The 18,555-nt window shown below is 42.8% G+C and overlaps 1 protein-coding gene and 1 long non-coding RNA gene across 8 annotated transcripts in view; one reads left to right on the top strand and one right to left on the bottom strand.

Moving 5' to 3' along the window:
• Nucleotides 1-730, bottom strand: part of RNASEH2B (ribonuclease H2 subunit B) — a 44,495-nt gene extending 43,765 nt beyond the window's left edge. For all 7 annotated transcript variants that reach the window (XM_030036423.2, XM_030036420.1, XM_030036418.1 and 4 more), the window contains exon 1: nucleotides 592-730. In XM_030036423.2, the coding sequence (XP_029892283.1) occupies nucleotides 592-655 (64 nt within the window). In that variant the 5' untranslated portion in view covers nucleotides 656-730. The remainder of the gene's footprint in view (nucleotides 1-591) is intronic.
• Nucleotides 731-10,555: 9,825 nt separating this feature from the next.
• LOC115350657 lies at nucleotides 10,556-16,744 on the top strand. Its single transcript, XR_003926547.1, has 3 exons — nucleotides 10,556-10,852; nucleotides 12,152-12,262; nucleotides 15,349-16,744. It is a non-coding gene; the product is annotated as an uncharacterized LOC115350657 (long non-coding RNA).
• The last annotated feature ends 1,811 nt before the right edge of the window (nucleotides 16,745-18,555 follow it).

The raw sequence follows: 18,555 nt of genomic DNA, 5'->3' as shown, positions 1-18,555 counted from the left end.
GAGCCGAGGAGATCCCACTCTGGCTTAGGACTTATGGTTTCCAAGGAGTTTGTTTTAAAGCTGAGGCTTAGGGCACTAAACCGTTTCCTTCAAAAAATGCAGGAATGGACTAAGGGGATGGAGGCAAGGTGGGCTGCCAGCAGGAGGGAGACGATGGCGAGGCTCCATCAGGGACCTTGCTGACAAGACCTCTCTTCTACAGCTCCTCTCCCCAGGGCTCACAGCGCTGTTTGCAAACCAGGGGGGAAGCTGACCTTTGGAAAACCCTAATGACACACAAAAACAAAATGCAGTGAGGGAAACAGGGTCCCTGGAGAGGAGAAAGGTAGGTACTCTGTAGGGCCTTGTGTAAACCTGTGTCTCAAAACGTCCTTACCACACCAGGGCTGGGGCTAGCCGCACACAGCAGCCCAGTGACCTGCCCCAGCCCTCAGAGAAAGGCACCCGTGTCTCCTGCCCGAGCGACGGCCCAGCCCCGCCGCGATGCGGGCGAGCACCGCCAGGGCCAGGGCCAGTCAGCGGGGCGCGGTGGAGAACGAGAGATCGGCGCTGCGGCAGAGCCTGTCCCACCTCGGAGCCCCGCTGGGTTACCTGGTGCAATGAGCACCCACTGGCCTGGGTGCCCGTCCGCGGGATGCTGCTTCGCTCCGTGCATGCTCCGTAGGCCCCGACCGCCGCCGCTCCCGCTCCCGCCGCCGCCACCGCCACAACATGGCGGCCGGGGCGGAGCCGCCGCGGGGCGGGGGGAAGAGAGGCGGGAAGAGGCGCCGCACGCCCCCGCAAGCCCCGCGCCTGGCGGCAGGACGGCGCCACCCCGCGGGCGGGAGAGGGGGGGGCGGGTGGCAGCCAGGGCCCTGAGATAGCTAGAGCGGCGCTGCCGCTGCCCCTCTTCTCCCCCCCCTCCCACGGGGAGGGAATGGTACAGGCCATTGCGGGCGGGACAGGGAGCGGCGAAGTCTCTCCTCTCCCCTCGCCTCAGCCCGCCCGCGCTCTGGAGGCGGTTGGGCCTGAGGGGCTGGAGGGTGGCGGTCAGTGCTGCGGAGCCCCTTTCCCCTCTGGGGAGCGGACAGGCAATAGGGCTGCTTCCACACACACGTCTATCCCCCCGCTCACACCCTGAGGGCTGGCAGGCAAAGGCTTCCTTTCAACCCTGTCCCATCGCAGGCTGGGAGGTGACCAAACGGAGGGGTCTGTGGCAGACGGTGGGGCGGCCGTAGCTGAGCAGTGCCTGCCACTGCCCCGTCGCCGCCAGGCCCTGGCAGGAGGCAGCACCTCTGCCCAAGGCTTTGTCTTGAGAGGGGCACAGCTTCGATTAGGCGCGATGAGTTTGGATCTGAGGGCAGAACTGTAGGGCCACGGAGGTGGTTAACGGATTTGAGCATCTGAGGTGAGGAAAGGCCGAAAGCTGGGGCTGTTCAGCCTGGAGAAGGGAAGGCTCAGGACGGGGGGATCTTAATCCATGTACATAAATACCTCATGGGGGGAGTAAAGACGATGAAGCCAAGCTCTTCTCAGTGGTGCCAACTGACAGGGCTCAAGGCGAAGGCGCAACCTGAAATGGAGGAAATTCCATTTAAGTGTAAGAAAAAATGCCTTTAGTGTGCGGGTGGTGGAACACTGGAGAAGGTTGTCCTGAAGGACCGCGGAGTCTTCATCCTTGGAGATGTTAATATCCCAGCTAGACACCGCCCTGAGCACCTGCTGTAGCGGGCCCATCCCTGAGCAGGGAGCTGGACTAGGCCCTCTCCAGAGGCACCTGCCAGCCTCTGCCATTCTGTGGAACTTCGGTCCTCTGAGGCTGGGCATGGGCAGAGCCAGAGTCCCCTCGTAACAACCATCCTCCCCAGTGCATAATATGATCCTGTTAAATAGGTCCTGTACCTACAGATCACACCAAGGAGCCATAGTCACAAAATAAGATCCACACTTATGCATCTTTTCATGCATATGTACGTAAACTTAGCTTTACCAACACAAGAATGGGTTGACGGCCACCATCCCAGAGTTCTGGGGGCCAAATATTACATATTATCAAAAGTATTAAAGTATACATATCAGTTGTAAATCTCAGAGATATGAAACAAATATTAATGTCTATGCCCCCAAACAGAGCAGAACTAACCAAGGCTAACATATGCAAAACAGCTGAGTTGATGTAAGGCTGAAAAAAAAAAATTCCTGAAGTTTGAGCATATATATTCATAACTCTGAGATTACATTAATCTAAATTTGTTTTATTTTAATTTTCCTGATTTTTTTTTCCCCTGCTTGAAGTAGGACAAGATCTAAGCGCCAAAGACCACACCAGATCATGTGTTTCGAAGCAGTCCCCACTGAAATCACTTGCTTTCAAGGTGACTGCAATTTGCTGTAGCACACGCCTGGATTGCAACCTTCCCTGATGGGTCTTGTAAAACCCTACTCAGTACTTGTGTTAGCAAAGAAAGAGGCTCCCAACTGTTCTGCTGTATTCCGTACAAGAGCGCTGGAAGAGCAGAACAGAGCTGGTTGCTGTGGTTGATACCTTCCTAGAAGGAAATCCTTCCATTTGGAGAAAAGGTTCTCCATAAATAACAACATCGATTTGGCCTCCAGTCCTGAAAATGACGCCTCGCAGGCTGTTGTACACGACTGAGCTTAACAGAGCTCTGGAAGAGCTGGGAATCCCACCCTGCCAGCCTCCAGATGCAGTGTGTGTCAGGGTCAAGTCTAGAGGCATAACCTGCAGTTGTTCCAGACATCCTATTTCCTCTCTGACTGTGGCGTGTGATGGAAATGTTATAGCAAATGTTGCTGCGCATTTACAAAACTGACTTATTAAGCTCACATTTTTCAAAGCACCGATCCATCCTTATTTAGGTAGCTGGTAAGCAAGCTAATTTTCAGAGGTGCTGAGTACTCCTAACATCAATTGAACTGAATGGACGTTCCAGCTGTTCACTTCTTTTGATTTATGAACATCTCCCACTATGTCTAGATGCATATTGGCCTCGGGATCTATAATGTCCTTTTCCAGGAACTTACAGACAGAAATGTTTTTCTCAGATACTTCAAAATGCCCCAAACGGAAATTCTCAAATGGGCCTGAATAAGGCTCTAGAATGACATCAGTTTTGGAAGAAAAATAGTGCAGTAATTTATACATATTAAATATTTAAAACTTTCTGTTGTTACGCACATTTGAGATATACTGTCTGTCTTTATAAACAAAGGATATACTATATCATTATAAACAACAGATATACTAATTAGGGATTTCTGTCAGGAGCTGATGATACTAAAATCTTATTTGCTTAAGAATTAAATACTTTCTGACCAGGCTTGCCAACAGTTTTCAACCTTAGTGATATCCCCCAGAAAGAAAATGCTGAAGTTTAAAACACTTGACTGATCCGACCTGCTGTGGTGATATCATTGTAAATACTCAAATCTTAATTTTACACACATGGGTGTTCTCATTGGGGTCCGTATGACTCATCACATCCAGAAAGCTAAATGCATGCAATATGGGACTGCATCCTATCTGAGGACAATCGTTTTCCACATTTCCGAGCCATTTGATCTGCATTCAGACTTCACCTGCACGCTGTCCACTCATTCATTTCTGCTAGGGCTGCTTCTCATAATCCAAACGTCTGTGCAAATGCAAGCATCCCTTTTTGCCAAACAAAAATGACTTACTTTCTGCTGCCAAAGAAATGCTACCTTTGTCCACCTTCGGCTGCAGAATTTAACAGCCCCCCCCCCCCCGATCTCTAAGTGAAGCAACTTTTCAATCTTGCTCCGAGCAAGAAACAAAACAATGTTTAGAAAAAAGTGTGATTCATTGTTAACTCAAGGTTGTCACTTAAAAGACAAAAATGTTTCCACTTATGATTATGTTTCATTTTACACTGTTTCAACAAACAAATTCTATTTATGGGCCAAGTTTATCTATTTTATGCTTCAGTGGTTCAAACGTTTACATGCATAACTTTAAATCCATGGATCTGCACATTTAAGGGTCAGCTGTGTGTATGCAAGCGTTACATTTCATCCCAGTAAAAGGCCTATTGATACATGTAACTTTAGCTGATGTACCAGGATAATTAGAATTCATTTTAAGTCACCTAGTTTGAAATACTGTTCTCTGTTCATTCCAGGTCAGATTATTGTTTTGTTTGGTTTTATTCAAAACAAAGTATGTGTGGCGTTGAAACAAATTGAAAATATTTTATTCAGTCTTTTTTTTTCCTGATTTTTCTTCCTATTAGACAAGAATCACACCCCTTTATCCTCATGACTAATGGTGGATATGCACGAAAGAAGAAAAACAACAGATAAATATGAACACTGAAAAGCCTAATAAACTGTATAAGGAAATATGAATCATGCTTCATTATACATTAAAATAGGCTCATTTAAATGACAAATGGTATATTCTTAGCATACTTTAACAGAACATAAACCGGCGGTGAAGTATCCATGCTCTGACCCACCAAAGCAAGTCATAGTGCTTCCTCATTGTGTGACCAAACCCCTCCCTGATCCGACTGAAATGTGACATCCACCTCCCTCAGTTCCAGTAATGGGATCTTCTCGTCACACGTGCCTTGGCACAGTCTCGTTCTGCGGCAGGAACAATTGCCGTGTTGGTCACACGAAACACACACGTGCTGGCTCCTAGGAGGGAACAGGTCCAGGCGTGCAGTCGTCTTGTCCTCCGGAATAGGTTTGCTTGCCTTGCAAAATAGGTTCCCAATCTCAGTTTTTTTAATCCAAAAATACTTAAGAGCTGGTTAATCCTTCTATTTAAATCCTAGTGACCCTAGAAGGTTCTGCTGTGACTCAGAAGGACATATGGAGGGCTAACATAGAGATGGCATTGACCAGAAAGAACATATACAGGCATTACAAATCTGTAAAACAACTCTCAAAACCATGTTTGAATTTCTAACTCAAATTCCAAGTCAATTTTTCAAGCTGAAAAAAGATTATTTTTAATAGTTCTTCATGACAGCGTTCATCTAAGCAAGTACTTATTGAAAATAGTCCATTTTAAGGAAAATAACAGTATTAATTTAAAAGCATTCAAGCAATGATGAAAAAGATTCTAACCAGCTCTGAGCAGAAATCACTTTGTCCTTTGCACTAAACAAGGCTGTGTCACACGTATAGGTAACAATTATTAATTTTTGCCTTAACAGAAATAACCTACTAGTTTCCAAAGTTTGCCTCTATGTCAGGTCAAATAGGAGTAAGAGAGAGAAAAGGAAAGAAATCAGAATTAGATGGGAAAATATAGGCACACCCACAGAAACCAGGGGATTCATATTGCCTAATTTTATACAGGAAATATCTAGCTTCAAGCTGATTATTCAGTGTCTTTTTATAGGTAATATAGGTATAGAGGAACAGAGTAGCATTCATCTGACCTGCTTTGTAAGTTCATCTCAGAGTTAGCCCATCTATCTAGAGGTAGACATCCAAATCGCAGGTACCTCAGATGAGCAGGAAAGAACCATTCTCCATCACCTTTTTTCTGTACTGGGACAGGCCCCAGTTTACATACAGTTGTTATCATTATCTCTTACTTTTTTCCCCCATCTTTTGTGCATCCATCACACCCTAAGGATGGATGAGGACCTTACTGTGGGGTTACTACAAGCAGATATTTATTGACCCAAGTATGCTGGATCTCCCAATTTTCTTTCAGAGCACTTAAGAAATATTACTTTTCCTCTGTCTAATCAACGAGAAAATTCACTTATTGGAGGTGTGTTGCTATAGCAAGGAGAACTTGGTCTGTTTATAGAAGCTGCTCAGAATGATGTATACTGTTTGGAGAAAAAATTTGAATGAGTATACAGATTGTGAGCTGGCTTAAAGTGAACAGTAGCACCACTTGTTTAATGTGCGTGATACATTCATCCACAGCAGTAAGTTACTGCAAAATATCCTCCAGATTATGACTCAGACACGGGGGAAAAAAAAAAAAAAAAAAAAAAAAAAGACACTAACATATTTTTTAAAAAAACACCAAACATACAGAGACTTTTCTGAACATTTTCAGATTAAAAGTTGTTGCATCAAAAGTCTTACAGTGGCCATATTAACCCTGCCTTCCTGTACTGTGGATTTCAATGAATTTCTCAGCCCCATCAGGACAGTCTCAGAAAACAAGTGTCCACTTGAAAAGCAGAGCATGAAAAAAACCGTACGCAAACAAAATGCCCAGGTTGGTAAGAAAGAAGACAATACTTGAGTTTGATTGTTACAGTGAACCTCGTAAGTGCCATGTGACGGTATTATTATTATAAGCCAACAGTACTTTGGCAGTCTTCATGCTGCACTTTCCTTCCACAGTATCAATAATTAGAAATGTAGTATCTGTAAGGTAAAAAAACCAGAAACCATACCTTTCTACCACAGTTCATACACATGGATACGTATACATATATATCTGTGTACACAGATGCAATCATTTAAAAAATATATAGATTTTTCCGTATAAAATATGTCTATGTCTATCTGTGTGTTGTTCCGTGTACCAAAATGTTTCAGAAGTCTGTGTGCCAGTCTATTGGACCTGAGGCTTCGTCCCTTTGATATTGAGGAATAGAAGCCTAGATTTCTCAGACAAATCAGTGCTATTTATCCTAGAATGCTATCTATATAGTCCAGAAAATGCCTCTTCTTCTTCTCCTCATCCATCTTTAAACAGCTATAATTCCCTTTGATCTTCTGTGTTCCCATTTTTCCTCTTTGAGGAATTCTCTCTGAACAACCACTGTGTGTTTAATGGTTTAATTTCTGCCAATTTTTTTCCTCCCTGCTTTTTACTAACAGCAATCCTGTTACTAAAGCAACACATTCATAATTCTAATATTCAGCAATAACTAAGACAGCATTCCATGCTCAGAAATCATTACAGAAGTCCATCACAGTTAATTATGAAACTTAAATGGTTAACTTCTGCTTGCAGTCATGCACATGTAAACTAACAGACTGACCCTCTTGCAGAAAACCCTCCAGGTGGGATCTCAAAGAACAGAACTGTTTATAGTGCTGTCTTCAGAGAGATCCTTCCACACAGGCTCGGTTTCTTTTCTAGCAAATACAGTGTACCAATCTGCCAGGCACAATTGTCACCAAAGATGGTCATTCACGTGCTTCAAGCCCACACTTAGTCCCCCTGCAGACCCACTGCATTTCTGTCACTGGAGCTGGCACAACAGTCCTCCTCTAGATCGGGTAGAAGGTCTCTGTCTTCTACCATGGATAGAATGGGATAGGGAACTAACAGCAACAGAAAAATAATTAGGGAAGCTGGGAGTGGTGTTTATAGCCCAGTCTCCTAAGGAAGCAGGGCTTGGGGGAGCCTGCTGTGTGGATGGATGCATGTCCGAGTCCTCCCTCAGTAAGCGCTCACTGACTTCAGCCACCTTTGATGCAGGCTCATATTTTATGAGAACACACGGCTAGGTTGAGGTGAGAAACAACCTTTGGGTGACATTCAGCTCCTCCTAAATCAGATGCCTATCTCTGGATAGCCCAGCAGCTCTCTCAAACCCACAGCATTTATGACTGCAGGCTTGATTTGGTCGCAGAGTGGGAACACATGGCCACCCACTTCTGGTCCTGCAGGGCACTGGTCTCCCGTAGGTCTTTTATCGTATCCTCTAGCTCCATGCGCACGTGTCAGATATCTTAAGGTATCTTAGATGGCATTAGTGACCTTTCTGGAGGAGAAAAGGATTCTGAAATGAAGAAACACAAATTCTAAGTGCCTTAGCCGTGAGTATTTTGATGTTCAGGCCCCACAAGGCAGTGGAGTATTAACATCACAGCCAAGATTTCTCTCTTCTAAGAATTCTTTCGTGTCAAACTATGTGTGAGTATTCCTGAAGGCTTCCCAGCTATGAATGATAGCATATCTAAAATGGCTAGCATCTGTATGGATCATCTGATGTCTAATAAGAACTTAAGCTCATGCCACAATTCAAAGGAAAGTTCAATCAGCTATGGGACACAAATTCATTACAGACTGGGCTTCACTGGTGAATTTGGAACTGTTGTTTTGTTGTTGTTATTCTAAAAGCCAAATTCATTAGGCGGGCTGATCTGCCTACTCTCTACTTCTATCCCATCTGTGGTTATGCATAAAAATACCTCCGCAGGGCCAGAAATGTGGGTTGTGTGGTGGTTGTGGGAGAGCTGAACATTGCTTACAGGTGGAAGCAGGGTGATCTGTAAACAGAGGGCACTTGCTTGAGCAGATTTAGAAATAGCAACCAGGTCTATAGCAGTTTGAGACACCTGAGTTTTAAATGCAAGGAGCCTAATGTAAAGCAGAACACAAACACTACCCTCACAGACGAAGAAATGTATTTAAAATAAGTTATTGGTTCCTCATTTGATTCCATGGAATTCTGAGGCCAGGATTCGTTCAGTATTTCCACTGTCAGAGTGGCCCAGTCCCCCAGGACACAGACTGCTCTGCCTGCCTCTTCCGTAATTCCTGGTTGTGGCTTCTTTACTGTAACTGCAAGTGACATCAGGGAAAGTAAAATAAACAGGGTTAGAGCATGGCCTCAAACACTGTCCAGAAACTATCTGTATTGTGTAACTGGTAGCAACTCCTGGCATAGTCCTGTGCCAGCTAGTAAACTCCCAGACATTGCCCCTGCACAATGTAAGGGACAACATGACTGTTCCCAATAGCAGTATGAACAGGGCCACCCTGTTTGGGGGAAAGAGTACAGCGTCAGCATCATGTTTCTTCCCTTGGGGCCATGGAAAGCACCCTGGCCTGATTTATTTACTAGTATAGACACAGCCGTGCTTCAGGATGGCTCACAATGTGGCCAGTGAGAATTTTTGCCAAATAGGTCTATTGTGAGCAGGAATTCAAATAATTATTTATATTATATATATTTTTTTTCAAATAAATCTTACAAGGGTCATCTATTTCTAGGAGTTGTGGGTGAAGGTTGTATAGAGATGGCCAGTTCATGCACTGTGAGCCTGACGTTTCTGGAAGTATAGGGCTTATTGCACATGCAGAAAACATACTGTACATCTGCATCTGTAATGTGTGCAAAGGCGAGTGCAGGTACTGGTGCATATGCACAGTGGCCATTCGCCCAGAACTGACAGCCCGGGCAAAGCTATTGCCATGGCTCAAAATGGACAGCCAGACATGCAGGAATCCTTGACAAATGACCACATTTTTCTTTTTCTGACAATATGAAATTTTGAGGTGGAAAAAGTTTGGGGTTTTTTTTCTGTGGAAATATGCAGATATACCTAAGATTTTTTTTTTATATACCTAAAAATTCAAGGTTTTCAATTGCTTAAGTTAATGGTTTCACCTCCCATACTATATGAAACTTTTCATTTCACAACAGTTTTCCATTTATCTTTTGAAAGTCTTCTGAATTCATGTGCAAAATGAATCTTACTGGCAATTAGGTATTGGGTGAATTCTTAGCTTGCTGCACATGTTAATCACGTTGAAACTAGCTATATTCTAAGGTTACTTTTAAATCAGACTGAAAATCAGAATTCTCAGTTGAATTGTACATTGGCTTATGAAGTGTTGTGTCTTCACTAATGCAAGTAAGTCTATTATTTTGTGAGGACTGCAGAGAGATTATATTGTTACTATACATAAAAATTTATTTCAGCCAAGTTATGTTCTCAAGGGGAATTCTAGAAGGCAAAGGGTCCTTGTTATTTGGAACATCATTAAGAGTATTTTGTGGCCTTCAGAGTAGATCATTAGAAAAATGACTTGTTAAGGTATATGTACCATCCATAGCTTTACTGAAACAAAGGGCCTGTGTGAGATGCTATATCAAAGATTCTGTACAAATCAAGAAGTGTTGTCTTTGACATAACCCTTATCAAGAACATCATACCAGAAATGAAGAATTGGCAATAAAACATCCCCCTGGAAGTAACCAAACTGATTACAAAGAAAGATTGTAAATTGATTTAAAATGTGGAAGGGTAGTATTAAACTTAAAGACTGCTGTACTTGTTCCATATCTTTAGAAGTGACTGGCTGAAGACTGACTTGCCTATAGTCTGAAACAGACTTTTTATCATCTGTCTGCTGGGTGGAACAATAAGGCATGTTTCATTTATTTAGAAAATGGCCAGGGGCCAAAGAAAGATTAAAAATGTAAGCAAGAGTCAGTGCAATGGTTGTTCCTGTAAGAGTTAGGCATTTGGACTGCAATATCAGCAAATCCTCCCACAAAAGATATATTCCTACAACACAGGATTTGCATTTGATGTCCTGGAAAAGCAATTGGTATGGGACAGGCTTACCCGGTACTCCAGCAGTTGAATTTGGAGTGCATTTGGCATTTACAAGAATAAACAAAAGCAATTGACATACTTGAATAAGTTGTTTTGTGAGCAGCAGAACTAATGAATGCAAACAAATTCTAAAAGGAACAAATTGTTTCTTATGGATTTCTATCTTTGCTCTTCAGCCTCCCCCATCATAACCCCAGCTCCCCTGCCCAGGTCCTCCTCACCGTTTCAGCCAGCTGAGACCCATCGTATGCTGCAGCTTATCTGGAGCGGTGGGTGTGCTGGTTGCCCCCCCGGCCACAGCCAGACAGACCACACGATAGCTGAGCTCAGCGTGTCTCTGTCTCAGTGAGGGCAAATTGCCCGAGGACCTCCGTCCTCCAGAAGATCTTCATTGATCTATAGGTGCCTAAGACGGGGTCAAGCCTGCCTACCTGAGGGACCTAACTTGAGCTTAAATTCCAGAAAGCTAGGGAGCCAGCCTTCTTCCAGTGTTTCTGCCCCTACCACAAGCAATAGAATATCATTGCTGCCTTTCTGAGACTAGGTATTTAAATTTTGCAGACAAGGTCTGCCTTCAGAGACATCCAAAGGCATTTGTTTACCTGTCTCCACTGACTGTAGAGGGAAACTTTGCTCCAGGAGGGCTTCTTCTCCAGTTCCCTGAAATGTTTGTTCAAATTAAGAACCTAAGATAAGATTCCAGTTTGAGCCTTACTCTTTCAAATTTGATTAAAACTGGCCATGGAGGTCAGGAGAGGAGGACAGACAGCCTGCCCCATTGCAGGAATTATGGGAAACCAGGCTAAAAGTAACAGCAATTAGGGAACATGTGTATTTAATATTGTGATTTATCTGCTTTAACATTGCTAAAGATAATGTAGAAAAATATTGCAAAGAATGCAATAAATTTTCATGTAGTTCCATTAAAACTTTTTATGAATAGGTGACTACCAGTTCAAACCTTGTGTCTACCTGGTACAGTTTAATTCAAGAGACATAGAAGGGTTCAGTCCAAGATTTTGTTTCGGGTAACAGAACTGATTCTGCTACGTACATCATAAGTGAGTTGAACAGAAGACTAAAACTTTTTGAACTCAAACTTCTGCAGAAAAGCCATACATTACCAGTTGAACTCAGGTTTATTAATATTCCTGAGTCTTCTGCATGTACCCAGACTGGTGGCTGCTGTGATTCCTCAACCTTTCTCCAAAATATGTCTTTAATTTTTCCTTGACACTCAGGTTCAGCAGAGATCCTTTGTTTTATGATTTAACTTCACTCAATTGTTTTGGAACACGTACAGGTCATTACACAAAAAGAGCAGGAGAACAGTTCAAAAGGACAGTAACAGAACTTGAAATAAGTCAATTTGAATAAAGTAAGAAACAGGCTGAGTCCGTATTCAAAAACCTCTCTGATTTCAAGCTGAAATCTTTTTCAGATTTGGATAAACAAAGAATACATTATGAAATTAAGTTTTGTGCCTTCTCGCTCTGTCGGGGTGAAGCCGGAATGAGGAGGCATTCTGATAGCACTTCCACTGCTGTGCTAGATCGGCCACAAACGTGACTGGGAAGTGGATGAAGTCTCATAGGAAGCCTGTTTCAAGCTCAGTTGCACAGACAGAAGTAGTAAGCTGTTTGGGGGTGAGTGTACCTAGTTTTGTTCAGTGAATGTCTGAAGACTTTACTAAAAGACCCTGAAATTCACAGTATGGAATGTTTGTCTATTTGCCCACCCATGCTTGCTTTTTTTTTTTTAAATTGAGTCCCAGTTTGGCCAGGTTATGCGCTCATGAAAAGTGCTAATGAATCTCTAATCACCTGGGCTGGCTTTGTCTCAGAGACAGCATCCGTGGCAGCGCAGAATCCTCTTCTACGAGCAGTGACATTGGCACAACGAAGAGCAGTTCTCCCTGCTACCAATAACCAACCTCCCTTCAGAGGGCAAGCGGGTGAGTTCCTTTGGCTTCTTCCATTCACATGCAGTGAGGCCTTGCTTCTTCTCTTCTCCGATGTGCAAACATACTCAGAGTCAGCCACGGTCTGGCTCTAGACCCATCTGCAGTCACGTTTCTCTTCACAGAGATGAAATAAAACTTTCCAAGTCAGTTTTGCTTAAGCAGCAGAGGGCTTGGGGAACCATCCTGGACTCAGAGAGAGGTATCTTGACTGAGGTACTAAAGATACCGACATACTAAAACCATTATCTGAATGTTTCTGAAAAAGAAGAAAACCTAAGTAATATGGAAAACATCCCTGGTTTTATTTGTGCAATTTATAATTTTTGAATTATATAGAACACATCTAGAACAGTATCAGTCCTCAGGAGGATGTCTTAGTTCTGCCTCCCAGGATTTCCACATCCAATGCACTTAGAAGTAGAGTGGTAAACAAAAGCTAACACCTTTTTTTGGTAAAGACTTTTATGCTCTACTTTCAAGTGATTTAATGTGGAAATTCTGAGGGGCAGAAAGCAAAAGAAGGAAAAAGCAATTGGAAATAAAAACACAAGAAACAAGGCAAAGGAGGATAAAAAGATATGGAAAGAAAAAGAGAAGTGAAATATGTGTAGCGAGAGAGAAATACAAGGTAATTGCAGGGAACACCAGAAATTTCCTACCTGTGGGACCATATCAGTGGTCAGAAGGAAGCAGCTGTACCCAGCAGAGACCCAGATTTGTCAGAGAACCTGAGGCTCTCTTGCCAGAAACTGGGCCCAACTTCCAAATAGCAAGGAAAATGGGTAGAGATGAAGAGAGCTTTTTGCCTTAAATAAAAAGCTTTGCTTTAAATAAAAGCTTTCAAAGGACTGTCCCCCTTTCACTTCCACTGTATGAAAAATAGCAAACTTTAGCAATGGCTGTTGGCCTCTGCTGTCAAGGACTTGGTTGTAATGCCACTTGGGCAGCCATGGTGGATGAAGCCAAAGGGTGATACAAATGGAATGACTTTTTTTTTGTTGTGTTTTGGTTTTCAGTTTTTATTAGAAAATAGGCCTTTAGCTTAGGTCCCTATCTAGGCTTTTTTCTTAACCTAAATAAAAAACAGTTTGGCTCCATCCTAACTGGCCAGCCAAACTGTGTTATAAGGTCAGGCCATAAACAAATTTAACAACTGTTGTTAATTAAATAGTTATTGTAGTATAGATGGGGTCAAACAAAGGGTATGTGTGGGAGGGGAGGGGAAGAGAGGGCCTAAGTGGCAAAAGGTGGGGGGAATCTTGGCTCCTGATTTAGAAGGCGTGAACAAGCAAGAACCCTGTGGAAAAGACCTCTGGGACATAACAATAACAGTTAACTTTTCAAATTTTGTGCAAATATTAAGTAATTAATAGCAAAGGACAGCTCACGTTCCCTCATTCACGCTTTCCTATGCTCTGAAACCATCTTGGTAAGTAAGGCTTGGCTTTCCTCAAGCAGAAATCCTGTATCTACCTCTATCAGTGGTATCATTTTAGCAGCAGCTCTTTGACATATTAATGCCTCCCTGTGCCAGGATGTTGTCCAAGTTCTAGCTGGTTAAAAGAGTTGTTATGGAACGGGAATTCCAGTTGGAGATTTATAGAAGCGCAACAGGGGAAAAAAAAAAAAAAGGATTATATTTAATTTCAATACTCAGAAATGTGCTTTCCTTATCATGAAAGTGGAACCCTGCCTGCGTGTCTGCAGCCTGCCTTGCGTACTGATTTTGTGTGTGCCTAGCTGTGATATGATCCGATTTTGACTCTACAGAGGAAGGCAGGAGGAGCAAAATTTATGTTTCAGGTCTGTAAGGCATTTTAAAGTTAATCGGGTCCTTTGGGTCTGATATAATTTGCGTAAGATTGCTGTTGATGATTAGAATAGCTATTTAAGATTTTTGTTAATAGTCTGTTACATGGACCCAGTGGAAAGATTCCAATAGCAGTCTGTTAGTTTTTCCCTGTCACATTCAGGTTACAGACCCTTCACAGATGTTGTAAATAGACATCAATACTAAAAGGGAATATTACACAAATTAAAATCATAAGTGTGTTCAAACTGCCAACACAGACATTTTGTTAAAAACATCTGTCACATAAAAGCAAACATTTAAGGCCATTATATTTATAACAATTGTTTTCATTTTTAATATGTACTACATATTTTTCTTTTCTTCTGTTATTATTGACTTGAATATTTTTTCTTAGACTTTAGTACTTATTTTTTCCAACATTACTTATGTTCCTGACCATATAAATAATAATGACTTTTAATGAAAAGAAATAAATCTCAGTGGTTGGAAATTTAATAGATACTTGCACAATGAATGAGTCAACTGAGAATCCAGCACCGTGTTCTCCAAAAAATATATAGTTATCAGATATTATAACGACAAGTATTAAGCTGGATGTCTGTTCAATTACATCCAGTTATTTCATTCTGTTCTGAAATTAATTTCTCAGGTGAAACGGATAAATGACATATAAATCATAGAATAGTTTAGCTTGGAGAAGACCTTTAAGATCACCGAGTCCAACCCTTAACCTAACACTGCCAAGTCCACCTCTAAACCATGTCCCTAAGTGCCACATCTACACGTCTTTTAAATACCCCCAGGGATGGTGATTCAACCCCTTCCCTGGGCAGCCTGTTCCAGTGCTTGACAACCCTTTTGGTGAAGAAATTTTTCCTAATATCCATTCTAAACCTCCCCTGGCGCAACTTGAGGCCATTTCCTCTTGTCCTATGTCCCATTCTGGGCCTTTTTGTTGCACTACTGCTGATGTAGCTGTTCTGGTCACACCAGCATTCACCATGACCCTGAAGCTGGACACCCCTGGGGTCCCTTCTTCCCAGCACAGCTGCCGCACTGGTATTATCCATCCCTTCCTTCTCCCCTTCCGCTGCTGCTTGCAGTTGCTGGGTACAGCCTCTGTGATATCTCTTAGCCCAAGGAGCTCTAGGTTTCTCTCACCAGTGTTGACCTCTTAGGCTGTTTCTACTACAAAGTAAAAGAGGGTTAGGAACCATCGGTGCCCCCATTTACCCTGCTTACAGCTCTTCTCTCTCTCTCATAGGTTTGCTTTGGGGAGAGCTCTTTGGAGCTAAGGCAGGAAAGGAGCTAACCGTGAAGAAGTGGGGACAGCTGAGACCTTGCGCTCAAGCTCACATCCTTGTCTCCTTCCAGTAGTAGCAGCCCACCTTCATACTTCCTAACGGCTCAAACATGTCACAAGATTATACAAATTCAATGAATTGTCACAATCAGGAAGACTTTGCTGCTTACAGAACAACAATTTTGGTCTGGTTAAAATCAATATTTGCTGTTTTCTTTATCATCTGTGTTCTGAAAAACGCTTAAATACATGATCAGCTTGAAGTTCACACTTAGCTTTTCCTAAAGTCAGTGAGGTATTTCTTGATATAAGGCCTCCATATAATTAGACACAGTTGAAGTACAGTTGCAGTCTCTTGAGACACTGTTTTTTGTATGGCACAGAGGGTGTGCTGGACCCTTTACAAATGTAAATAGAGACACAGCCCATGGCCTGGGGAATTGTTGAACCAGCTCAGACTGACACAGAAAAGCCATGAAAAACGTAAATACTGGCTTCTGGTTCAACTCAAGAATGGAGCAGACCTTGTGAAGAGATTAGAAAGATGCTCTGTTGTGTAGGACTGAATAAGCCAGGCCCACAGCGTCATAGAAAAGTCGGTTGGAAGAGATGTCTGGAGGTCGCCTGGTCATGCAGTCCAACCTCCCTCTCGAAGCAGGACTGCCACCAGTGCTAGAGCAGCCTTTAGTCTGAAGGAACGTTGGGAAATTTTTTTCATTGCTGTGCATCACAGAGTATCATTACCCTTTAAAAATCTTATGTACAGCTTCTCCAGAATTATCCTGCACATCAGGATCAGGCCCAGGTGACTCACTATACATGAAAAAGTGCAATTATGAAGATCAAAGTAAAGCCAAAACGAGAAGTCACTGGGCTTCACTGAGCTGCAAAAACACAGTCAAGAGTCATTTTAGGTAGTAAAGGGTTATCCCTGTAGCATCCCGCTGCTGCTGCAGCAGGGTTCTGGTTTCCCATAAGTCCCATCATAACTGTCTGTCACGTCTGCCAGCCCTGCATAGATGCCTCCTTATGGTACCAGGGAATCTCAACAAGACACCTATATTTAGGCACCTGAATGAGCTCCACCGACTGTACTAAATCGATTTCAGCTGACTACAACAGGAGCTTACACAACATGCCCTCAGATAAACATCTGCATATAGACACCTATAGGAGCCAAATCCTACCCTGAATGGCAAGTCAGGAGGTTTCTGGAAGAAAAGGAGTTTTGAACACTGCTTGAAAGAACAGTATGGTCATCACCCATCTTTATTGTGGAGATACATATCCCATACCCTTCATGTTTCAAAGGAAGTGATTAGGAGGCCAAGCCGTAAGAGCCTGGACTCTCAGTCTGTGCGGTAAACCAGCCTTACTCAGCCTAAAGCATCAGAATTTAAGCTTCTCTCATGTATTCTTCGGGGTTTCTGTGCTGTCTAACTAACTAACACTTCACTGTATAATCACTGTATTTTTTTTGAGTATTTAATAATATTTGTTCAGTTGTATTCTGTTTTTATTTTTCATGTAACATAAGATACCTGAGAGAAACAATAAGAAAAGACAGTGAACGTGCATAAAAAGGATGAGCTATTACAATTTCCCCCACAAAAATGACATAATGTATTTTTAGGCTTTTTTGGTGGGAAAATGGGAACACAATGGGTCACAAATAAAATGTTGCTCTCAGCATTACTGCTTTTATGAACTGCAAACCAGAACCACCAGGCGTTCCGGCAGCGTGTAGATAAGAACCATCAGCGTCAAGGCACTAAACTGACAGATTCCTGTAAAGCACGTAGCCCCTAGGTACGTGACCTACATGGGATCCTGCACTGGAAAATAGACAATTCCTGCAATATGTCAGTTCCTCTGTTTTCTGCTCATCTTAATTTTTGTGTGTTTCTTACTTCGAGATCCTTTATTTGCTGTGCTCTGCATTAGTTTAGGCAATCATTGCTCAGTCTGTGTGTGTGCCTAGTTCCTTTATTTCCATTATTTTGCTCTGTGAACATAGTTACTACTGTTTGCGGTATGAGTTCTGGTAGCATTGCTGGTCCTTGTTCCTTATGAGCTTAAAAGTGCAGGAATTCAGGCATTTCTCCACTTGTCCTTCTAATTTAATGCCAAATTAAGCTATTCTCTAGAATTTATCAGGTATGTCAGTAGAGATTTCAGAGAACTGGTTTAGGGTGCAGGTACATCCAAAATACTTATTTGCGGCTAAAGCAAGGGAGTTTTTCTTTTCTGGGGTGAATGAATTGGAAGGTTTAGCAGGAAACAAAATGTGACAATCAACCTGCTAGGCTATTTTTTTCAGGAAGAATGAAGCAGTATTCTAAGTTGAGAGGTAGCTGAGGGATGGTGTAATATGTGTAGGGGTTTGGGAGGGATTTTTCCCCTAAGTGATTTTATGTTTAATTGCATTGCAGCTTTGCATTGCAACTAGACTCTGCTCAGACAAAGGTAAACTAGCACGGGGAAGAGCCAGCATGCAAATATTAGCTGCAAATCCACTGACACATCATCTCTCGGTAACTCCATGTGCTCTCTTGCCTTGCAGAAAAGCGTCCCTTGGAAATTTCTTGCCTTTCAGTCAAAGATGGGTAGACAGGTCAACAGTCCCTGGGTACCAGAAGGGAAAGGCTCTGCTGGGCCAGCAGACTGGCAAACAACGCGTGGGAACTGTGTGCAAGACCTGAGAGGTTGGGAAAATGCAATCTCTGGTCTTTGGGGCTTGTTCTAAGTCCTTCCAAAGCTTGGTAGGAGCTTTCATCGCTTTTTCTGAGTGCCGGCTGAGATCACCTATGCACAGATTTTCACAGTACCCAGTTCAGGTCCTACTTCATGCACTCCCTGAGGAACCTGGTTTTGTAAACACTTCATAGCACGCTGCCTTTGTGCTTAACTGTTGCATCTATGGCTGGTCGCTTCCTTCGAGCATGCAGCTGCACAGGAACCTGTATTTACCCTCGTATTCATTGTGCTTTCAACTGCGTTCAGCTCTTACAAATGTCCTCTATTTATTATTTTTCTGTTGAAGCCTTTGTTCGCCTAAATCTTTGATCTCATGTATCCAAATATAAATATTCTCTCAAACACCGTACTCAGATGGCCAGAGGAAGGAAGAGTCTTTGCAAATATGCATTGTGTCAGTATCTCAAAAAT

The sequence above is a fragment of the Aquila chrysaetos genome, chromosome 14, assembly GCF_900496995.4.
Source record: "Aquila chrysaetos chrysaetos chromosome 14, bAquChr1.4, whole genome shotgun sequence".
Lineage (NCBI taxonomy): Eukaryota > Metazoa > Chordata > Aves > Accipitriformes > Accipitridae > Aquila > Aquila chrysaetos.
The sequence above is the reverse complement of the archived record's forward strand: the minus strand, read 5'-3'. Positions and strand labels throughout refer to the sequence as shown.